Source organism: Balaenoptera ricei, chromosome 11 (genome assembly GCF_028023285.1).
Source record: "Balaenoptera ricei isolate mBalRic1 chromosome 11, mBalRic1.hap2, whole genome shotgun sequence".
NCBI classification, from domain to species: Eukaryota; Metazoa; Chordata; class Mammalia; order Artiodactyla; family Balaenopteridae; genus Balaenoptera; species Balaenoptera ricei.
This window is the reverse complement of record NC_082649.1, coordinates 16,885,269-16,911,232: the sequence shown is the minus strand read 5'-3', so window position 1 is coordinate 16,911,232 and position 25,964 is coordinate 16,885,269. Positions and strand designations below refer to the sequence as shown.

General features: G+C 38.0%; 1 protein-coding gene across 2 annotated transcripts in view; it reads right to left on the bottom strand.

Moving 5' to 3' along the window:
- CDKAL1 (CDK5 regulatory subunit associated protein 1 like 1) overlaps window positions 1-25,964 on the bottom strand; it is a 648,187-nt gene that overhangs the window by 360,687 nt on the left and 261,536 nt on the right. For both annotated transcript variants that reach the window (XM_059940691.1, XM_059940692.1), the window contains one exon: window positions 10,418-10,521. In XM_059940691.1, coding sequence (XP_059796674.1) covers window positions 10,418-10,521 — 104 coding nt within the window. The remainder of the gene's footprint in view (window positions 1-10,417; window positions 10,522-25,964) is intronic.

The following is a 25,964-nucleotide window of genomic DNA, read 5'->3' as shown; positions in this document are numbered from 1 at the left end:
GCATTTTAAATACACATCCCAAAGGTCCAGTGGTTATTCTCAGAGACAGTAAAGTTTAAGAACCGCTTCCATAGATGATTATTACTACCTCACCATCATTCACCTTCCTTAACTAAAATTCAACAAGTCAAAAAGATCTATGTGGAGTGTATGATCATCTAAGCCTTCATTCCTTCCCTTTTTCATTCAATTCATTCTTTCATTAGATCTTTCTCATTCTGCCCCAATTATATTTTCACTGGTTAAATCCTCTTACCCCCAGGTTCTCACCCATACCAGAAATGAACTAAAGGGCATAGTATTTAAAGTCAGCAGTCTAAATCAAACTTTTCTTTCTTATATTACAAATAACAAGAAATGTGTTGGAACTCACGAAGAGAAATAAAAAGCATAACTGAGAGCAACAAATAAAAAGAAATACAGAAATTTATAACCTCTGCTGAGCAGCCAAGGTCCCACTAACAAACATTTTTTTCACGCAGAAAATTGTGCTTGCCGCACCTGACATTGTGCAAGTATGTTTACTGCAATTTAATATCCACACAAGCAGGAGAAGAAATTTAATAATTTTTCAGCTGGAATGAATTGACAGCCAGTGTTAGAAAACTGCATACTCTGCAGAATCAATAAATGCTGCTGGCATCACAAAGTAGTACTTTTGCCCAGAAAACATCTCACAAAGGTCAGGTTTACAAACCACCAGGTAGCAGTATCACTTTCACATCTTTCCAGGGCTATTAAAATCCCATTAAACAACCTTCCAAAACTAACTTGCAGCCTTTAAAGTTCACCAAAATGATCCCAGAGACAGATCAGCCTCAGTTTAAACTCTGAAAGCAAACCCTTGGTTAACTTCTGTCCCCTTGTCACCAAAAATCGTTTGCAGAATTCTGTTTCATAGAAGAAAAATATCAGAGCAAATATTTATTTATAACTAGAAACACAGACCTACACGGATATACTCATTTGGTAAAATGACAGATACCCGTTAACTATCAGGAACTACTTTCCAAAAGTAAATTATTTCTCTGTTGCAAATCTTGGAAAGCTGCCACCACCACAAATAATCTGGTATCATAAAATCAAGCCTGTGTTATAAGACACAGTACTCAATTGTGAAGGAAGAGCAGCTGAAACTAAGCAATATCTCTTGCCCACTTTAGAAATATAGCTTTTCCAGGCTTTATTTTCATTGCAGGTTCCAAGTCGCATATGGAATTTCATCGAGTATAATCAATTCAGGATTAGCCACTCATTCAACATTTATTGAGCACCTACTAAACCCAAATACACACACACTGTCACCCGTGCCTGGCCCGATGCCCTCCTGGCTCAGTCCCCCAGTGACCTGAAACCCAGATGGAAGGAGAGCGGGAACATGTGTTGCCGAGGACGAAGAGCCTGCCTCTGAGCAGATGCTCGGCAAGAGTCTTTGTTAAGTACTTCAGGTTTCCTCCAAAGGGCACAAACTTCATTATTTGCTTATTTGATCTCAAAAGCAGATGGATGTGCACTCAGTCAAAACAGAATACAGGCACCTTAGGACCCTGACAGAGAGCAAAGAACTCTGTTGCCCTGCTGAAACCAAATGCCTGGCGGAAAGAATTGGGTTTCCAGTGGAAAATGGGCAGGCTATTTGTTCCTCTAAATCAGTGGTCTCCATATTTTAGAAAATCACTCTCCGGAATCACTTAAAAATTTTTTTAAATGCATCTCCAGGGAGATGTATTTATTAATGACACTCAAGCACTACTGTGCTAATATATTATATACAACATGAAACATACACCAAAAAACTTTTTAAGGAAGAGAAAATACAGATCCACACAAATTCTAGTATCTTCTTCCTGCTCTCTGACATATCATCTCACAAAACGACCTCGGGCGTGCAGACCCTAAGCTAGCAGCCTCCACAGCAGGATTCCTTCGTGGTGCCCAAGGGCTCTGGAAGTGGGCTCAGATCACTACAGTACCAAATACTCAGAATGTACTGTCTTAGCCTCCCAAGAAATCCTTCCAGAGTGTTATGCTTTACGGGGCACGGCTGCAAGTTTTAACAAGGAATGCCAAAACATACAACTTGAAGAAACTCGGTAAGTGAGTCTGAGTGTTAAAGGGACGCTGTTGAGACCTCCTGCATCTCTCGGTGCTCCCTATAAGAGCTCACGTGTGAACATTTTCTTTCAAATCTAATGCCAAGTTGGGTTGTTTTTATTCCTTATAGACTATAAGCTTTTAAGAGAAGCTCAGAGTCGAAACTGCCTATCTGACTATAGCCTACTTTCCCATGTTCCAATGCCGCACCAAGTCTTGACTTTCCTCGTATGTTTTCCCAAGGTCTCTTTATTTTATATGGCTTTCATACTTACTTGCATACTTGCAGGTTGTTTTGTGGAACAAAATAGAGTAAAAAAAGATAAAATTCACCAGTAACGGTGGGGGATGGATATCAAAACGTATTCCCAGAAGCTCCAAATTTTCCGTACTTTGGATTACATGTACTCTGAACTACGAAAGCTTAGAGAATTATGAACAGATGTCATTTCGTAAAACAGCCTTGGGACTGCATCCTTGTTTCCCACAGCAGAGATAAGCAAACCGCACCACTGGCCTCCCTATCTTACTGGCAGAAGTAACGAAAGGCTGATTATAATAATATATTGTTATCACCGCTTTTCTAAAGCATGTGCCTATCAGGAGAAATATGAACTGTTTCTAATAAATGTTCAATAAATATTTGCTGAATGAATGGCAAAATAACAACTATAGAGTTCCAATAGTTACTTCAGTTAAAGAGTCACTGTTTGGTTTCTTTCTTTCATAGACATCTAGCATCACATAAACCTTAAGATTAAGAATGGCAAGTGGATTTCATCTGGAATACTAAGCAGTGGCTAATAAGAACTCTGTATTAAGAGGGATTCTGCGGAGAAAGCCTGGTTGATCAGTAAAGGATGCCTGGAGTTGGGAAGGCAGAGGCGCAGCACAAGGGCTGTCAATTTGCTGACACCACCCTGACAGATAACGGATGTTTTCAAAATGCAGAGATATTTAAGTTAAAAGGCTCAATGGTTTTTGCCATCTGAAGACTTGCTTCCTGGTTCTGTGTACTTTTAATTTTCATTAGTCCAACTGGCTACTCTGTCCTCCTAAACTAGGAGGAGCTCCTTGGAGACAAGGACCCCATCTTTTCCACCTTTTTAATTCCCATACAGCACAGTAAACACTCATAAAATGCCAGCTGACCCTTTTGTGATACCTGGAGATAACAAAAATCACTGAGCCTTTTCACTAAATAAGCACCATTGGATTTTGAAACCAGCCATTTACTAGCAGGGTGGTGTCTGCAAATTAAACAACACACTGTTCTGCCCTGCCAAACTCCCTAACCTGGCTCATTCTTCTTCTTTTTTTTTTTTTCTTTAATTAATTTTTATTGGAGTATAGTTGCTTTATTGTTGTGTTAGTTTCTACTGTACAACAAAGTGAGTCAGCTATAGGTATACATATATCCCCTCTTTTTTGGATTTCCTTCCCATTTAGGTCACCACAGAGCACTGAGTAGAGTTCCCTGTGCTACATGGCTCATTCTTTACTAATCAACCAGGGTTTCCTCCTCATAATCCCTCTCAGTAGAGGTCAGGGGGGTCAGTTCATTTAATAACTTCAACCAAAAAATTATCTAAACTAGTGGTTCTCAATTCAAGTTCTCAACTCTGGCTTATACGTTAGAATCAACTATATTTTAGAAAATGCAGGGCCTCCCAATCCACAGAAATGATGGTGCAGTTGTCAGCAATGGGACACAGACATCAGTGTGGTTCTGGTTTTATAAAATTTCCAAGTGACTAAAATGAACAGCTAGACTGATAATACTAATCTATTCTAGATCAACATTAGTTTCTAAAGACTACATCCGTCTCTTATGAATTTATGATGTGTATTAGCATATTAGAGACAATAGGAAGTTCCCAATAACGTCTCATTTACTTTAAGTTAGCTTTCTCCAAAGTTGACCATTAAACCCTTATTCGAACACGGCCACTCCCATTCATTCATGTACTGTCTGTGGCTGCTTTTATGCTAGAAGGACAAGAATGAACAGTTGCAGCATACACCTTGTAGCACACAAAGCCTAAAATATTTACTATCTGGCCCTTTAAGAAAACATCTTCCAGCCCTGGACTGGTGTATTTAAGGATACACCAGAGAAATACTAAACTACACCAGCCAATTCAGGCCGAATCCTAAAGGTTCTGAGGAAAGGCCTCAGAAGCAAGGGCTCATTAAACAGGGCCCCACCTCTACTTCAATCCTGGCAGTTCTGCTTTCACTTTTCAAAATTCATTTGAAGAAAGAGTTCCTTTATTGCTAAGAAAACTCTGAACACCACTGACTTAGAAACTCAAAGGTCTGAAGAGGCAAGAACCAAGTAAATCATACTCTGGTCTGCCACAGATAGCCTGAACTAACATTCTCTGAAATCAGAGTGATTAATCTCAGCTTATTTAAGCTAAATATCTGATAAACAGCTCTTTAGGCACCAGATCTCCCTATCAAGTTATATGTATTATGTACATTACATTTATTTAGCTCCCCCCATTAAAATGTCTTTAAAAGTTATAGTTTAATATTATATTGGGGGATTTGCAAGAATCAACAGAAGAAAAGACAATGTAGAAACTATATCTTAAAATTCTACACATTGCCAGCTAAAGGCATTTCTATTATATTTGTCAGTCTCTCAGAAAAGGATATAAGAAAATAATTCTTCTTAGTGTTTACAGCCTAGAAACATGTAGATTTCTCATTATAAACTATATCCTTGGGACTTCACTGGTGGTGCAGTGGTTAAGAATCTGCCTGCCAATGTAGGTAGCGGACACGGGTTCGATCCCTGGTCCAGGAAGATCCCACTTGCTGTGGAGCAACTAAGCCTGTGCGCCACAACTACTGAGCCTGCACTCTAGAGCCCGCGAGTCACAACTACAGAGTCTACGCACCACAGCTACTGAAGCCCACACGCCCTAGAAGCCCGCCTGCCACAACAAGAGGAGCCACCGCAATGAGAAGCCCGTGTGCAACAACAAAGAACCAACAGAGCCAAAAATAAATAAATAAATAAATAAATTTTAAAAAATATATCCTTCCATTTATACATTCAAATCAAATTATATAAATCACCCTATCTCCTTATTCTTTGGGACAGCCAAGATTCACCAGTTGGTATAATTATCTTCCCTCTTGAAACATAACACAGCATTTCATACACCCTTTATTTTCATGGTCTATTTACATACAATCATTTAATGTAAGCTGCCTAAAATCCCTTTTTGGAAGTTGACAATGTATAACAAATATGTACAGTAACATTATTAATCCTATAGAAGAAATAGATTTCTCAATTTGAACACAGCACAAATGAAAAGATAAAGGAATAAAAGACACTTAAATAACTGCCATATAAATTAATAGGATGCAATTATTGGTCTCTTTTTAAGCTTAGATGAAAATCAATATACAGTACTCATTGCTAAAGGTGATAAGTCAAATGCAACTTCATGTAAACCATACAGCTCAACAATCTGAAGTTCATACACCAGAAAATCAAATATTGCTCATATCCTTTCCTATCTAAAAGGGCAGGAAGCAATGTTTTCCAGCTGCACTGCATAATTAATCTCATACACAATAGACAGTATCTTTGCAAGTCTTGAAATAAAACAGAATTCATTTCATAAAATTCCAACATTAATCTTGAAATCACTAAGCATCAAGAAATTTTCTCCTTGCCCTGAATATTTCATCTTAATTTATTTACCTTTCCATAACCGGTTTATGCCACTTATCTTGTGGGGGACATTCAGATTTATGAGGGAGAAAAAAAGTAGCAACACAGAAATGAGATCTAGAAAAGCACATGAGAGCTATAAAAACAGATCATCCATCATCTCTACATTTTGATTCCAGAGACAGCAGTGAAAGGTGTTTCCACACCACTCACCCAGCACACTTAAAAAGGTTTGCTCCATCACTTATACAACTGAAACTGATTGATTAGTTGCTAGACAAAAATCAATACAAATATCCTAGAAAATACTAGCTTGCAAATTCATTCTGGCCCCAACAAAGTCCTGGTCATTGCTTGGCATGTTTTTCTAGATGTCTAAAATGCAACCATGTCAAACCCCAGCCCCCAAAGACTAGGAATTTTTAAAACCTGAAGTTTGGCATAGGTGAGGAAGTGAGGGGAGAGGTTTCCCAATGGTCTGTTAGAACAATGTGATGATACCCAGAAATTAACCTGGTAAATATTACACTCATATGCAGAATGGCCCACAAAATTGATACACACACTGAGAAGGTAAAAATAGTCAATGAAAATGTCAAGGGGCTAGGATAAGTCAAAGAAAAAGAAAAAAACCAAAATGCTAGGAAACCAATGAAATATAAACTATATTTTTTTTATAAAAGGTAAACTAAAGTTTCCATTCAAAAATATAAACAATTTTATTTAATGATATCCATTCAAAAGTTAATGAGCTCCCTTTCTCATTCCTGGCAGCTGAATGTATAGTTAGTATATTTTTAGTACTTTAGGAAACCATTTTATATCCAGAATGATTTCATTATTATTTCAGAAGCTCTTCTGAATGCTCCCTTGCCTATGGGTTAACCCTAGTCTCTTCACTCATTAGACTTCTAAGAAATAAATGTTTATGAATATAAAATGCTTCATAAATATGCTACTCAGAAAGAAACTGTGATCTTATTGTATAGTCTGTCACGTGACAGGCAACCGGGACTGTAATCCCTATTTTACAATTGGTGTAGAGTTTTTTCTTAAATCACTTTGTATTTGTGACACACAGTCATCTAAAACTTCAAGAAAATGAAAGAAAGGAAATGCAATTTTCAGTTGGGAAATTTAACTTGCACTGACAGGACAGCTTTAAACATAGCACTAAAATTTACTGACAGAATATTTAGACTTTTCATCTTAGAGTAAATTTTCAAAGAATCATAATATTTATTATTGATTATAGGACAATTTAATAATGGTATAATGTAGAATTTAAGGAGCTCTGACCACCCCCCCAAACGTTCCTAATATCTGAACTACTAAAGAACGAATTACGCAGAAGTCACAGAAATAAGAAAAACGGGTTATTTCTTCTATTACATTTAACTTCATAATTATTCTTCGCAATTTTATTTATTTATTTATTTAAAAAAATTTTTGGCCGTGCCGCGTGGCGTGAGGGACCTTAGTTCCCCGACCAGGAATCAAACCTGCGCCCTCTGCAGTGGAAGCACAGAGTCTTAACCACTAGACCGCCAGGGAAGTCCCTTCTTCGCAATTTTAAAACTCAAACATAGGAATCCTATAAGACCATTATGATCGCAATGTCTTCTGCAGAAAAGAAGACACTGCTGCTAACTCAATGTCTTTAAAATGTGAGCTTATAGACTGCTATTTCCTATTGTGAAATTATAAGACCATCCTTAGCGTGAATTTGCAATTCTCAAATTAAGAAAATAAAAGGTAATTGTCATACTAGTTTCTATCTATAGAGACGTTTTTCATAAGACATATTTTAGAAGCAAAAGAAACTTTGTCTTTTGATTCTAATCATTAAATGTTCCAATATTAGATGTTCCAATATTCTCACTCAAAATTAGACTCCTCTTCTTGGATTTATTTTAAGTTCCTTCAGTTTAAGTAACATGACTTCTTCATAATAAGGACACAATCAATTACTTCATGTAAGTTATCTCAAATTCAAACAAGTTAACACTTAATGTCACAGTAATGAGAAAACAGTGGCTTGTATATAGGTCAAGTACCTTGGCCAGATCATGTGGCTGGTAAGCAGCAGAGCACTGTTTTGAATTCAAACTCTCCTATGGCAAAGAGCATCTTAGGACTTAAAATTGCCTAAACACACTGGCTTACCTAGAAAGTTATGACCTCGATATTTTAGTAACAGTTCCACATAGCAATAAAATGAGCCTGCCAGTCCGAAAACTAGCCTTCCATTTCAACCCTAATATACAGATAACAAGACAATAGAAAAATTTTACACCTACTACTGGGCATACACCCAGAGAAAACCATAATTCAAAAAGACACATGCACCCCAATGTTCATAACAGCACTATTTACAATAGCCAGGTCATGGAAGCAACCTAAATGCCCACTGACAGATGAATGGCTAAAGAAGATGTGGTACATATATACAATGGAATATTACTCAGCCATAAAAAGGAACGAAACTGGGTCATTTGTAGAGACGTGGATGGACCTAGAGACTGTCATACAGAGTGAAGTAAGTCAGAAAGAGAAAAACAAATATCGTATGTTAACGCATATATGTGGAACCTAGAAAAATGGTACAGATGAACCGGTTTGCAAGGCAGAAATAGAGACACAGATGTAGAGAACAAACGTATGGACACCAAGGGGGGAAAGTAGCTGCGGGGGAAGTGGTGTGATGAACTGGGAGATTGGGATTGACATGTATACACTAATATGTATAAAATAGATAACTAATAAGAACCTGCTGTATAAAATATAAATAAAATAAAATTCAAAACAAAAAGAAAAAGAAAAACTTTACACTGCATACATTCCTTGGTTGGGAATAACCAAGCACGTATGTATCTACTGATGATGATGAAAGTAATATTAAATAAACCTCTTCTAATACTTTCTCTATAAATAGCCACTAAGTCACTGCTAACCTCTGATATATTCTTTGAATCACTCACCTTAACCAGCAAAGTCACTTGTATTTGTAATTTGAATGCCTTCCAATTTGCAGAGTTAGGTGGATAGATCATAGAGTTTTAATATCTCCATTATCCAACAGATATATGGAAAAACAAACACTAAGTAAGAATGCCAGCAAAGGGATCATTTTTCAAATAAAGTAGGTTTCTGTGTAAATTCATGCCCTTTCTGAAAAATCCTCAAAGTAGCCATGTTGCAGAAAAGACAACCACCCAGACTTTTCCTTAGATTAGACAATTACCTGGCTCTGAAAGCGAACAATTGCAAGAGTCAGTAAGTTTCCATTTATTTCTTTCAATACAAGCTGAATGTGAACAGAGGAGGGGACTGTGCTAAGAATATAAAGGTAGAAAAAAATTGTTGAGACGTGTTAGGTTAATCAAGGGTGTTTTTCTTTCTGCTATAAAGAGTATTTCAAATTCATGTTGATAAAAGCTTTAGACTGAATAAGTTTGTTTGGAACTCATACATTCTGAGATTCAGGGTGTGAAGTACTAAAAGTAGCACTCCAAGTTACTTGCTAAAAGGAAAAGTACATTGCCAATAACTATTAACCCATAAGACTATGAGACAATAGATTATCTCATGTTGGTTATAAAAACACATCAATGGGCTTCCCTGGTGGCGCAGTGTTTGAGAATCTGCCTGCCAATGCAGGGGATACGGGTTCGAGCCCTGCTCTGGGAAAATCCCACATGCCGCAGAGCGACTAGGCCCGTGAGCCACAATTGCTGAGCCTGTGCGTCTGGAGCCTGTGCTCCGCAACAAGAGAGGCCGCGACAGTGAGAGGCCCGCGCACCGCGATGAAGAGTGGCCCCCGCTTGCTGCAACTAGAGAAAGCCCTCGTACAGAAACGAAGACGCAACACAGCCATAAATAAATAAATAAAATTTAAAAAAAAAAAACCACATCAATGTTATATACATGTATTATAAGCCAAGACAAAAGGGGCAATTTATGGTTATGTGTCAACACAACTGTGACTCAACGCAACTGAGACTCGTGTTACAGATAAGTCTTACTATATGCTGAGAGATACCTAGGCAATCACATTTTCCAGCAAGTGATGACTCAAAAGTAGCTGGCCACCCACACAAAAATTATTCTCATTAGGACCCTCTACCAGTACCAATATTTACTGCCCCACAGCAGTCCTGTGGATGAGGAGGGTTATCTCTACTGGCTCACAGTAAAACCTACCTTCTCTTTTCAAGACTCCTGGCAACCCTTATTAGCTCTATTTTCTAAATGGTCTGAAACTTACCAAAGAAAGAGGGAGAAATCTTGAGTATTTCACTCAGTCCACAAAAGTCTTATTAACACACAACAGAAGGTCATGGCTTTCATTTTTATTTTTTTGTCTCTTCCATGGAATATAAAGATAGGTGATAAATTTCAAAATACATCACTTACCTTAGAGTCATAAGAAAACAGAAAAGTGGTGAAAGGGGAGTTATGTGAATATTATAACCTGAATCTGGTAACATCTTCTATTAGATAAGCTGAAATATTTGTAAACTCTTCAGGAAGCTAAAGAAGCATGTATCTAAAGTGAAGTGTTACTTAGAAGACTATTATAATTTATTAAAAAGACTAATCACACAGAATTCTAGAAACTCTTACCTTGAAAAGACTGTTTGGCTCTATCTACTAACTCATCAACTGGATAACTGGCCAAATTTCCTCTGGCGTGTTTAGTTTTGCAGTAGGTACAAGCATTGAGACACCTGTTCAAATGACAGCAATAAATAAAGTTAAATTTTTAAAGACAGTGCACACTTAACACGGGGAAAAAATATCCAAAACATACATCAAAGTGCTGTTTTAGTATCATTTGCCAGGTTATGTAAGAGATATAAAAAATGAATATCTACCATGCTTCATATTTATTTTATTTCCACCAGGCACAGAAATCTGCAATTTGCAATTCTGTTAAGTTTCAACTATTCAAGAATGATTGTACAAATCCCATATTATCTTCAAATGCACACATTAATGTGGAAACAAAAAGGATAAATGCTTACAATGGTTAATCAAAATCAAAAGAAATTAAAGATTCACATTTTTTAAAACCAATGACATTTTTATTTGGCTATCATAAAACTAAAATTTTAGTATCACTTAAATATACCGTATTATTCATAAATGAAAAAGCTTTTCATTTAACTTTTAACTAATGATTTAAGAATAAACAGGCAGGGACTTCCCTGGTGGCACAGTGGTTAAGAATCCGCCTGCCAATGCAGGGGACATGGGTTTGATCCCTGGTCCGGAAAGATCCCACATGCCACGGAGCAACTAAGTCCATGTGCCACAACTACTGAGCCTGCACTCTGGAGCCCGCGAGCCACAACTACTGAGCACTCACGCCATAACTACTGAAGACCACGCACCCCAGAGCCCGCACACTGCAACTCCTGAGCCCACGTTCTGCAACTACTGAAGCCCGTGCACCTAGAGCCTGTGCTCCGCAATGAAGAGTAGACCCCGCTTGCTGCAACTAGAGAAAGCCCACGCACAGCAACAAAGACCCAATGCAGCCAAATAAATAAATAAAATTTAGAAAAATAATAAATAGGCAGTACAGAATTCTCATAAGAAAGTACACCCTAAGGAATCTTCAGATAATATTTTTAACTCTTTGAAATCAGAAAAAAATAGTAAAACATGTCCAATGAATGCTCTTTGGGATTATATTAGTCAAAGTAAAGAAGAATAATGACAACATTAATTTTAAAAAATCAAGAAATAGGATTAATTCCCAAAATACTTCAGACATGATACAGAATTGTCTTTTAAAAACTAAAATGTTGGACTTCCCCGGTGGTGCAGTGGTTAAGAATCCGCCTGCCAATGCAGGGGACACGGGTTTGAGCCCTGGTCTCGGAAGATCCCGCTGCAGAGCAACTAAGCCCATGCACCAGAACTACTGAGCCTGCGCTCTAGAGCCCATGAGCCACAACTACTGAGCCCGTGTGCCACTACTACTGAAGCCCACACGCCTAGAGCCCGTGCTCTGCAACAAGAGAAGCCACCTCAATGAGAAGCCTGCGCACCACAACAAAGAGTAGCTCCTGCTTGCTGCAACTAGAGAAAGCCCACGTGCAGCAACGAAGACCCAATGCAGCCAGAAATTAATTAATTAATTAATTTTTTAAAAAAACTAAAATGTTGATTCTACTCTTATAATTTAAAAATATAGTTTAAATAAATTTTCTTATTATAAAATTAAAGAAAAACAATTACACATAATAAAATATTCCTATGCCAGAAAGATAAGGCTCAATAACATTGAACAACACAAATAATAACATTTCTTCAGTGATTCAATTGCTATAATAAATAGCAAGGTTTTAAAAGACCATCATCATACAAATGCTTTAAAATTTCAAACAGAGGAAAATTGAACTTTTAATAATTATAACTGGCCAATGTATAATTTTGTTAATATATGACTTTAAAATACATATAAATCATTGAACTCAGGAGGCAACAATGTAATGCTTAATTTCTAATTATTTTTGCACAGGGCTCTTAAGTAAAACAACACACACATTTTGATTTTTAACTGACCACATGTTCTTAAACAGCTAACATTCCTTTCTTCCTAAGCCGTTTACACACACACACACACACACACACACACACACACACACACAAATTGTGGCCTCTCTCTTATGAATAGAGGTTCTAGTCTCCCAATCGTTATATGTCTTCTCTTTTCAATTTCCATCTGTTCCATAACAAGGGCAAAAAGAAAACTGGGTTTTTTTGGCTTCTCCTTGGGAGAGTAACTCACTTTTGTTTGTTTGTTTGTTTGCCTGATGGAGCACCAGGCATTTTGCTAGATGTTTTACATACATTATCTCATTTAACTCCTCTAGAGTTGATGTTACTATCTACATCTTACAGATGAAGAATCTGCTACAAAAATTCAAATAATACAGCTCAATCCACAGAAATACAAAGAAGCATAAGGAGCATAAGATACTGTATACTATGAACAACTACACACCAAAAGTTAACTGAACAACCTAGAGTAAATAAATAAACTAGAAACATACAACCCACCAAGACTAAATCATGATCTCATTTACAACAGCAAAAACAATAAAATACCCAGGAATTAATTTAACGAAGAAGGTGAAAGATCTGTACAATGAAAAGTTTAAGACATTGATGAAAGAAAAAATAAAAAATCACCAAAGCTGGAGGCATCACAGTTCCTGATTTCAAATGATATTATAGAGCTATAGTAATCAAAACAGTAGGTGCTGGTGTAAAAACAGGCAAATAGACCAACATAAAAGAATTGAGAGCCCAGGAATAAATTCATGCATATACAGTCAACTAACATTTGACAAAGGAGCCAAGAATATTCAATGGAGAAAAGACAGTCTATTCAACAAATAGTGCTGGGAAAATTGGATATTCACATGCAGAAGAATGAAACTATCACTAACTTATACAATTGACAAGAATTAATTCAAAATGGATTAAAGACAAATGTAAGTCCAGAAACCATAAAACTCCTAGAAGAAAACACAGGGAAACAGCTCCTTGACACTGTTCTTGGCAATGATTTTTTTGGATATGACACCTAAAGCACAAGTAACAGAAGCAAAAACAAGCAAGTTGGACTGCAACAAACTAAAAAGCTTCTGCACAGCAAAGGAAACAATCAACAAAATGAAAAGGCAACCAAAAGAATGGGAGAAAATATTTGCAAACCATATATCTGATTCATAATAAATTCATAATAATATATGATTATTACTCTACAATAAGGGATTCATAATATCTGATAAGGGGTTAATATCCAAAATATATATATTTTTTTAAATTATTTATTTATTTATTTATTTATGGCTGTGTTGGGTCTTCGCTTCTGTGTGAGGGCTTTCTCCAGTTGCGGTAAGTGGGGGCCACTCTTCATCGCGGTGTGCGGGCCTCTCACTATCGCGGCCTCTCTTGCTGCGGAGCACAGGCTCCAGACGTGCAGGCTCAGCAGTTATGGCTCACAGGCCTAGCCGCTCCGCGGCATGTGGAATCTTCCCAGACCAGGGCTCGAACCCGCGTCCCCTGCACTGGCAGGCAGATTCTCAACCACTGCACCACCAGGGAAGCCCCCAAAATATATTTTTAAAAACTCATACATCTCAATAATAAATAATAATAATCCAATTTTAAGACATCCAAATAATATGGATGGACATTTCTCCAAAGAAAATATTCAAATGGCCAACAGGTACAAGAAAAGATACTCAACATCACTAATCATCAAGGAAATGCAAATCAATACCACAGTATCACCTCACACTTGACAGAAAGGCTATTATCAAAAAGATAAGAGTTAACAACAGCTGGCAAGGATGCAGACAAATAGGAACCCTTGTGCACTGTTGGTGGGAGTGTAAATTGGTACTGCCACCGTGAAAAACAGTACAGAGGTTCCTCAAAAAACTAAAAATAGAACTATTATATGATCCAGCAATTCCATTTCTGGGTTTATCTCCAAAGGAGATGAAATCACTATCTCAAAGAGGTATCTGCAACCTCATTTTCATTGCAGCATTATCTACAATAGCCAAACATGGAAACAACCCAACTGTTCTTCAACAAATGAATGGATGAAGAAAATGTGACACGTTTAAACAATGGGATGTTATTCAGCTATTAAAAAGAAGGAAAACCTGCCATTTGCAACAACATGGATGGATCTTGAGGGCATTATGCTAAGTGAAGTAAGTGAGGCAGAGAAAGAAAAATACTATATGATCTGACTGGTATGTGGAATCTAAAATAAACAAACAAAAACAGAAAAAAAAACAACTTCAAAGAAACTAAGAAAATATTGTTGATCACCAGAGGGTGGGATTTGTGGGAGTTGGGGGAAAAGGGTGAAGGTGGTCTAAAGTTATAAACTTCTAGTTATAAAATAAATAAATTCTGGGGGTGTAATGTACAGCATGGTGACTGTAGTTATCAATTCTGTATCGTGTATCTGAACAGCGTTAAGAAAATAGAACTTAAAAGTTCTCATTACAAGAAAAAATCTATAATTAGATAAAACGAGGGATGTTAACTAAAACTGTTGTAAACATTTCACAATATATACATATATCAAATAATTGTGTTGTGCATCTTAAACTTACACCACGTTATATGGCAATTATATCAGTAAAACCGTGGGGGAAAAATCAGATAAGTAGCTTGTTTGAGACATGTAACAGCTAAAATTCAAATATAAGCCTGCCAAATTTCAAATTCCCTCCTGTTTCCATGCCAAGCTGCCTCCCCAGAATAAATATGTATCATATATCCTAGCTATAGACAAATGCAGATAAGAAATAATAGTAAGATAGGCAATCATCTGACATGAGATATAAAGTAATACAACACATATATTCAAAGATATGGCTGGTACTCATCATCCTGTGTATGGAACTATTTGTTTAAAACCTGTTTCTCTCCTTTATTCTTTGGAAATCTAAGGCTAGGCTTCTTGTCCATCCACTGGCCCAAACTCGTTATTTCACCGTTGTTGTTTACAAGTTCTGTTTTTCATCCTACTGCTGCTCTGTGGCAGAATATGTCACCTTGTTTGTCTTGCCATGGTTTTTAAATTCTACTGCTCAGGTCCTCCAAGCTGATTCCTCTCTCTGTCCTTCTCCTCGGTGGCTTCATGATGGGCTCGATGCAAAAGACCCCTTATTCATTCACCTGGGATCCCCCCTCATGACTGCCATTCACTCAAGTTGAATCAGCACCGTTCTGAGGAATCTGCTCTCTCTACCCTTGATACTACTTATTCCCAATGGAGAGCTCCATAAATTAAGGGGACAATCTCGATAAAAGCTAATACTATTTCTAACTTGGGCTATTTCTTAAAAATAACTTTCTTAAGGGACACTAGCCTAGAGAAGGGGAAGGGACACATGTATTTTAAATATTTATAACATAAATCGATTAACACACATAAAACACTTAGAATACTGCCGGCACCTAGTAAGTGATCAGTAACTTTAATGCAACTGTTCTAAACAATTCTGTAAGGAATTAATTATGCACTATCATGTTCCAGGGGTACCTAACTTTATGGAACAGATGTGTTGCTGATAGGTTGACTTAAATCAACTATGGAAACCAAATCATGTTTTCCTACTGGCTCACTTAATAAAGGTGGAAATGTATCCCCCATGGAAAATCACTCATGAAAATGTACTAAAACATTTAAATAAAACAAGGTGATATTTGGAAACATTTATAATAATCAAAATAAGCCAGTAAGTATAAATAGTACATTAAGAACTCAAAATATTCTTCACTAAATTGCTCCCTTGGGGTTAATTAGAGTTGTTGATGTGATATACTTTTGAAGTTCTAAACTCTTTATTGTATAAGATGGGTTCATCCTTATCTGCAATTACCAAAGTAATACTTCATATTATTTTAATAAAGCGAAAATTTCTATAGAGAGTATTTCTATAAGCATGTTATAACAGCACTAATCAAGCATTAAATCTGCTATGTCTTACATTTAAAAAGGAGAGATATTTGTTATAATACACAGGAAAAATACCCAATACAAAATCAGAAAAGAATGAGCTTTTTGATGCTATTTGGTTTAAAAACAATCTTCTCAAACACCAGGAATTATGATGACCAATCATTTCGACATGACAAGCCTCCAACAAAATAAAGGGATTCCTCATAGAAACCTTTAGTAGTTTCAATTATCTGTAAACAATTAAATAATTGTCTAAGAGTAAGAACACTGAGCCAGTTTCTTTAACCGTCACAGAACAAAAGATCTTTGAGGGTTGACTGTTGAAAGCCAAAACCAAAAAGAGATGGCTGTTGAACTGCAAGGAAGAGGCTAAATCCTGAACAGACATAGCCTGTTGTGATAGAAGGATAAAGGTAGCACACCCCACCTACTCATCTTTGTACAGGTTGTTATATGGCCATAGGCCAAGAAATAACTAAAAACCTCAAAAGCAGAGACAGACTGGGCATTTAATTTAGCAGTATAACTTAAGTCTTAAAAAGCATCTGTGGTAGAATATTTTTAAATTACAGAAACTAAATATGTGAAATAACAATAAATTTTCACAATTAAAATTAAAATTAAAATATTTCAAAGGGTTCAAATGCACAACAACATGCCAATTTGATACCAAAACCACATAAAGCAAAGAAAAATTAAAAGTTTTAACACATTAGGCTTTTTCTTCTAAAGACCATCTATAGATATCAGAAGTTTGGGAATAATTTAAAAATCAGAGTTATACTTTTAAAATTTCACCCACACTAATATCCCTTTTTTTAAGGCGAAAAATAAGCTTATGTGACTCAGGATTCTGCTTCTCTCTGCTTAGGGTCAAAGATAATTTTAAATATGCAGAAACTATTGTTTTAACAATAACATTAACACTTCAAACTAACATTCTGTGCCACTCACATAATTTAATCCTTACTTATTTTTAATCAGTTGACAGAGCATAATCTTTCTCAAAGCTTCAAACTTTACAAAATAAGCCCTTCATAGAGCAAAACCTTGGAAAAATCATATTGTGGCCTTCCATATGGAAGCCTCATGAAGCAAAGAAAAAACAAAAACTCAAGAAAGAAAAGGTTCACCAACATCCATCCCCATAAGTCTTTTTGTCTTGTAAAACTGAAACTCTATACCCATTAAACAATAACTCCCCATTTTCCCCCCTCTCCCCAGGCCCTGGCAACCACCATTTTATTTTCTGTCTCTATGAATTTGACTACTCCAAGTACTTTCGTATAAGTGGAATCAAGTCTTTTTGTGACTTGCTTATTTCACTTAGCATAAAGTCCTCAAAGTTCATTAATTTTGTAGTGTAGAGCAATAAATTTAAAATGCACACACTTAAAACTGGCAACCAAATAGGGTGCAAACTTTCTATTTTGCCAAGTAAAGACATTTTTTTAAAAAGTTAAACTACCCTATAGTGTTTATGTATTTTTATATTTTAAAATGTTTTAAATTTTAATATTTTTATTATAATAAAAGATATATTTATATTTTAAAATATATAAATATTAAAATCTGATACAAAATAAAATATCTGATTTCTCTTTAAGTCTTCAGTGTTACTAAATGTAGTATTCAACAATGAATGGGGCTTCCCTGGTGGCGCAGTGGTTGAGAGTCTGCCTGCCAATGCAGGGGACACGGGTTCGAGCCCTGGTCTGGGAGGATCCCACATGCCGCGGAGCAACTGGGCCCGTGAGCCACAATTACTGAGCCTGCGCGTCTGGAGCCTGTGCTCCGCAACAAAAGAGGCCACGATAGTGAGAGGCCCGCGCACCGTGATGAAGAGTGGCCCCCGCTTGCCGCAACTAGAGAAGGCCCTCGCACAGAAACGAAGACCCAACACAGCCATAAAGTAAAAAATAAATTAATTAATTAATTTTTTAAAAAAATTAAAAAAAAAAACAATGAATGCACTTCAACAATGTTAGCAGCTATTATTATTATTAATAGGAGTAATTTATCACTCCATTCCTTGAATGTTTACATAATAACATTATAACCTAGAAGTCACATAAAATAAAAGCTTGATATTCTCACGGGAAAAGTAACTTTAAATGGATGATATCTGACACACACAGTTTCAAGTAGTCCTGAATTGAGCTGAACAGGTTATACTTGTATGTATGTGATTCACTGTGTGCTTGACAATTTTATATTTCTGGAAGTGGATTTCCAACAGTGCAGGAGGGTTCTCTTTTCTCCACACCCTCTCCAGCATTTATTGCTTGTAGACTTTCTGATGGTGGCCATTCTGCCTGGTGTGAGGTGATACCTCATTGTAGCTTTGATTTCCATTCTCCGATAATTAGCGATGTTGAGCATCTTTTCATGTGCTTTTTGGCCATCTTTATGTCTTCTCTGGTCTACGATAATCTTTAGAATTGAAGAGGTACAGGCAAAAATAGCAGAAAAATGGCTTTAACTGAATATTAGCCTAAATCGAGTAACATGCCAACTGATACAAACACAGAATATAATTAATAAGCAACAATAATAATCACAGTTGGATTTTCAATGTGTTCTATTTATAGCTAGTGGTTTACTCCCTGGGGGACAAAGTCCCACCCCCATAACAGCAACAACTGTTTTCTGAATGTGTTTACCAAAATAGCATGGTGAATGATGAGGAAATTCTGACAACCACAGAGCACATACTTTTCCAAAAATTTTCTTTTATTCCACCTACATTGTTATTTTTAGTTTTATAAAACAATGACAGCAGTACAAACAATTAAGACTAAGCTATTATCTCTATACCTTTCAAAGACCGCAGTGGAGATAGCTGTAGCCACCAAATAATATTTGCTAGTGAAGCAAAACTACCTGATTGGCCATTAGAACTGGAGAACCCATACAAAGTGACTCTGTGCTGCTGATCTGAATTAACTTATGAATGTCCAAGCTGAAAAAGAAACAGGGACTCTGATGGCAACTATTTATCTGCTACCATGGTAGGGGACTTTATTTATATAGTGGGTGTGTAAATCATATATACATTTACATATATATTATGTTTATATATTATGTGTATATTTAGGTTTATAAATATATACATATAATTCTTCCTTTTAAAATACAATTCTGCCATGTAGGACTATATTGAAAAGTAAAGGAGTATCAGCAGAGAGGTATTGTTTTTGCTTCCTTAGTGGCTCTGGAGGCTGACGTCTGCCGGCGTGAAATCTCACAGGAAACACTGGCAAAAACTAATTCTATAACATATAACAGGTACCATATTTTGGCGCCTAGGATAAAAGGTATTGTTCGAACATGGGTCAAAACATCCTGGGAACAGAAAAAAAAAAGTCTTATATTTCAACTGTGTTGAAACTAGAAAGCTAAACTCAGATAATTTTCTAACCTGTGTAGGAAAATAAATTATTTGGGTCAAATAATGGTGTAATTACATAATGAAGAGAGAGGAGGTGTTTTAAATTGAAATGGAAAAGTAAAGCCTAAGCATTTATGCAATTACCCAACTCTGTTTTTTTTTTTTGGTTTTTTTGGCCGCACCATGTGGCTTGTGGGATTCTATTTCCCTGACCAGGGATCTAACCCAGGCCCCTGGCAGTGAAAGCAGGGAGTCCCAACTGCTTGACTGCCAGGGAATTCCCAATTACCCACCATTTTCACTTCAACAAATCCTCTAAATGTGAGAGCTACAATTCCAATTAGCATTATAATAATCAAATAAGTAAAATCCAATGCCTATCTCTCCCCTTCGGCGATCCTTCGGCGATTATATTCTAAAGCAGGGCCAAGACAAAATACCATATATCAGAGATAAAATGAGGGGACCAGGGACTTCCCTGGAGGTCCAGTGGTTAGGACTCCGTGCTTCCACTGCAGGAGGCACGGGTTCGATCCCTGGTTGGGGAACTGAGATCCTAAATGCCACGTCGTGCAGCATACGCCCCCCCAAAAAAATGAGGGGACCAGTAGGTGCCTAATGTAAAGTCACTAGCTATCAAGCCAACCACCAAAACCTCCAAGAGGAAAGCTTTTCCCACTCAAGCCTCAGGTGCACAATGGTTTGTTTAGTGTACAGCATTCTCCTTCATACATATTACACCTATTTCCTTGAATGATTGTAAGAACCCCTACTGATTCAATAAAAGCTCTTTTTCTTTCTTTTCTGGGACAAGGAGTGATAAAAGCTATCCCAATTAAATATAGAATTTAATCCTTTCTAAAGAATCATGCTGTTTTCAGAAACATTAGGATGAAAGAAGAAAAAATGAACCTCAAATGGAAGAAATATTTCAATTCAAAAACTCGAATGGGAACACTGAAGGAGAATGTTTTACAGACAAGCCATATACCAGTTAAGGAGAACTTCCTTCCCAAGAGATGGGGATACGCATGGAGTATATGATCCTAAAGAAGTCACCCTTTGATGGAGGCAAAAGTGAATCCTAAGAAGCCTCTGGCTCCCCAGTAGGGCTAGTCATACAGGCAGACACAAAGGTACGAAATGCTACTTTTTTTTTTTTAATTTTATTTATTTATTTATTTATTTTTGGCTGTGTTGGGTCTTCGTTTCTGCGCGAGGGCTTTCTCTAGTTGCGGCAAGCGGGGGCCACTCTTCATCGCGGTGCGTGGTCCTCTCACTATCGTGGCCTGTCTTGTTGCGGAGCACAGGCTCCAGACGCACAGGCTCAGCAGTTGTGTCTCACGGGCCCAGCCGCTCCGCGGCACGCGGGATCCTTCCAGACCAGGGCTCGAACCCGTGTCCCCTGCATTAGCAGGCAGATTCTCACCCACTGCGCCACCAGGGAAGCCCTGGAATGTTACCTTTGTTTAAAAGAATCAACCGATGCAATACAGTAAGATAGTTTATCCAAATGTTGGAGATCAGACCAGGTACCTGAGCGCCCACAACTCCCAAAGAGTACAAAACAAATGATAGGAAATGCTGTTTATTAGTATTTCCCAGAGTAGATTTCTTACCTACCTTTAAATGTTTATTTTGTTGGCTTCCAACAGATCCTACTGGAAAATTCTTTCTTATATTTCCAAATATCTCCTGTCCTATTTAACTTTTTTTTCTACATTAAATAGGGAAAACTCGTTCATTTTAAAATTTATCAAGATAAAATCATTCTAATTTGGCTTAGTAATTCCATTTCCAGGGGCTCTAGAGTTTGCTGATGAGAGTACAAATTAGTATAACTTTTCTGAAGACAAATCTGCTAGTATGTGTTAAAAAGCCTCACAATGTTCCCCAATAACTCGATTTCCAAACTAATAAACATCTTATTTTAAATTGTTCAATTTGTATACAGTGTGCAAAGAAATAATCTTTCAAGTACAGATTTTTTTTTAATATCTTTATTGGAGTATAATAGATTTACAATGTTGTTAGCTTCTGCTGTATATTAAAGTGAATCTGCGATATGTATAAATAATCCCCATATCCCCTCCCTCTTGCATCTCCCTCCCACCCTCCCTATCCCACCCCTCTAGATAGTCACAAAGCACTGAGCAGATCTCCCTGTGCTATGCAGCTGCTTCCCACTAGCTATCTATTTTACATTTGGTAGTGTATATATGTCCATGCCACTCTCTCACTTCATCCCAGCTTACCCTTCCCCCTCCCCGTGTCCTCAAGTCCATTCTCTACGTCTGCATCTTTACTCCTGTCCCTCCCCTAGGTTCATCAGAACCATCTTTTTTTTAGATTCCATATATATGTGTTAGCATCAAGTACAGATTCTTAAAAACACAACACTACTGCTGACATAATAATAATAGTAGGCTAACAGTTGCACAAGGCTTACTGTCTGCAAGGCACTAAGCACTCTAGATGTATTAAATCACTTTTAATCCTTAGAGCAACCTTGTGAGATTCATGTTTTTATCGACCTTCTTTTACACATGAAGAAACTGAGGCAGAATGAGGCTAAGTAACTTAGTAAAGGCTACTAATTAGGTGTGAGGCTAGGATTTGAAACCAAGAAGCCCTAGATCATCCAACTTCGATATACAAAGTCAAAATTTGCTAGACTAATATACACGATTTTACTGATGTTCTGATATCCATTACCAAATGTCATATCCTAAGGCATCTAAATTCCACCATGATAAAAGAAAAATATTAAAGGCAACTAAAACATATATAACACATGGTAAATTCTCAAAGAAACTACTGAGAAAGCCCCTTCGCGGGCGGAGACTGCGGGTGGCGGAGGGGGGAAACTCGGGGCCACGGAGGAGAGCGCAGCCACAGGGGTGCGGAGGGCAGAGCGGAGAGATTCCCGCACGGAGGATCGGCGCCGAGCAGCACTCACCAGCCCGAGAGGCTTGTCTGCTCACCCGCCGGGGGCGGGCGGGGGCTGGGAGCTGAGGCTCGGGCTTCGGTCGGATCGCAGGGAGAGGACTGGGGTTGGTGGCGTGAACACAGCCTGAAGGGGTTAGCACACCACAGCTGGCCTGGAGGGAGTCCGGGAAAAGGTCTGCAGCTGCCGAAGAGGCAAGAGACTTTTTCTTGCCTCTTTGTTTCCTGGTGCGCGAGGAGAGGGGATTCAGAGCGCCACTTAAACGAGCTCCAGAGACGGGCATGAGACGCTAAGGCTGCTGCTGCCGCCACCAAGAAGCCTGTGTGCGAGCACAGGTCACTCTCCACACCGCCCCTCCCGGGAGCCTGTGCAGCCCGCCACTGCCAGGCTCCCGTGATCCAGGGACAACTTCCCCGGAAGAACACGCGGCGCCTCAGGCTGGTGCAACGTCACGCCGGCCTCTGCCGCCGCAGGCTCGCCCCGCCTCCTCCGTACTGCTCCCTCCCCCCGGCCTGAGTGAGCCACAGCCCCCGAATCAGCTGCTCCTTTAACCCCGTCCTGTCTGCGCGAGCCACAGCCCCCGAATCAGCTGCTCCTTTAACCCCGTCCTGTCTGCGCGAAGAACAGACGCCCTCAGGCGACCTACACACAGAGGCGGGGCCGAATCCAAAGCTGAACCCCGGGAGCTGTGCGAACAAAGAAGAGAAAGGAAATTTCCCCCAGCAGCCTCAGGAGCAGCGGATTAAATCTCCAAAATCAACTTGATGTACCCTGCATCTGTGGAATACCTGAATAGACAACGAATAATCCCAAATTGAGGAGGTGGACATTGGGAGCAACAATATATATATATTTTTTTCCCTTTTTCTCTTTTTGCGAGCGTGTATGTGTATGCTTCTGTGTGTGATTTTGTCTGTATAGCTTTCTTTTACCATTTGTCCTAGGGTTCTCTCTGTCCGTTTTTTTAATTTGTTTTTTTTTTTTACGCAAAATAATTTTTTTTCTTAATAATTTTTTTTCTTTTAGTGACTTTATTTTATTTTATCTTCTTCTTTCTTTCTTTTTTTTCTCCCTTTTATTCTGAGCCGTGTGGAGGACAGGCTCTTGGTGCTCCAGCCAGGCATCAGGGCTGTGCCACTGAGGTGGGAAAGCCAAGTTCAGGCCACTGGTCCACAAGAGACCTCCCAGCTCCACATAATATCAAACGGTGAAAATCTCCCAGAAATCTCCATCTCAACGCCAAGACCCAGCTCCACTCAACGACCAGCAAGCTACAGTGCAGGACACCCTATGCCAAACAACTAGCAAGACAGGAACACAACACCATCCATTAGCACAGAGGCTACCTAAAATCATAATAAGGCCACAGACATCCCAAAACACACCACGAGACGTGGACCTGCCCACCAGTAAGACAAGATCCAGCCTCATCCACCAGAACACAGGCACTAGGCCCCTCTACCAGGAAGCCTACACAACCCACTGAACCAACCTTAGCCACTGGGGGCAGACACCAAAAACAACGGGAACTATGAACCTGAAGACTGTGAAAAGGAGACCCCAAACACAGTAAGTTAAGCAAAATGAGAAGACAGAGAAACACACAGCAGATGAAGGAACAAGGCAAAAACCCACCAAACCTAACAAATGAAGAGGAAATAGGCAGTCTACCTGAAAAAGAATTCAGAATGATAGTAAAGATCCAAAATCTTGGAAATAGAATGGAAAAAATACAAGAAACGTTTAACAAGGACCTAGAAGAACTAAAGAGCAAGCAAAGAGAGATGAACAACACAATAAATGAAATTAAAAATTCTCTAGAAGGGATCAATACCAGAATAACTAAGGCAGAAGAACAGATAAGTGACCTGGAAGATAAAATAGTGGAAATAACTACTGCAGAGCAGAATAAAGAAAAAAGAATTGAGGACAGTCTCAGAGACCTCTGGGACAACATTAAACACACCAACATTCGAATTATAAGGGTCCCAGAAGAAGAAGAGAAAAAGAAAGGGACTGAGAAAATATTTGAAGAGATTATAGTTGAAAACTTCCCTAATATGGGAAAGGAAATAGTTAATCAAGTCCAGGAAGCACAGAGAGTCCCATACAGGATAAATCCGAGGAGAAACACGCCAAGACACATATTAATCAAACTATCAAAAATTAAATACAAAGAACAAATATTAAAAGCAGCAAGGGAAAAACAACAAGTAACACATAAGGCAATCCCCATAAGGTTAACAGCTGATCTTTCAGCAGAAACTCTGCAAGCCAGAAGGGAGTGGCAGGACATATTTAAAGTGATGAAAGAGAAAAACCTACAACCAAGATTACTCTAGCCAGCAAGGATCTCATTCAGATTTGACAGAGAAATTAAAAGCTTTACAGACAAGCAAAAGCTAAGAGAATTCAGCACCACCAAATCAGCTTTACAACAAATGCTAAAGGAACTTCTCTAGGCAGGAAACACAAGAGAAGGAAAAGACCTACAATAATAAATCCAAAACAATTAAGAAAATGGTAACAGGAACATACATATCAATAATTACCTTAAATGTAAATGTATTAAATGCTCCAACCAAAAGACAGAAACTGGCTGAAAGGATACAAAAACAAGACCCGTATATATGCTGTCTATAAGACACCCACTTCAGACCTAGGGACACATACAGACTGAAAGTGAGGGGGTGGAAAAAGATATTTCATGCAAATGGAAATCAAAAGAAAGCTGGAGTAGCAATTCTCATATCAGACAAAATAGACTTTAAAACAAAGACTATTACAAGAGACAAAGAAGGACACTGCATAATGATCAAGGGATCTATCCGAGAAGATATAACAACTGTAAATATTTATGCACCCAACACAGGAGTACCTCAATACATAAGGCAAATACTAACAGCCATAAAAGGGGAAATCGACAGTAACACAATCATAGTAGGGGACTTTAACACCCCACTTTCACCAATGGACAGATCGTCCAAAATGAAAATAAATAAGGAAACACAAGCTTTAAATGATACATTAAACAAGATGGACTTAATAGATATTTATAGGACATTCCATCCAAAAACAACAGAATACACATTTTTCTTAAGTGCTCATGGAACATTCTCCAGGATAGATCATACCTTGGGTCACAGATCAAGCCTTGGTAAATTGAAGAAAACTGAAATTGTATCAAGTATCTTTTCCAACCACAACGCTATGAGACTAGATATCAATTATAGGAAAAAATGTGTAAGAAATACAAACACATGAAGGCTAAACAACACACTGCTTAATAACCAAGAGATCACTGAAGAAATCAAAGAGGAAA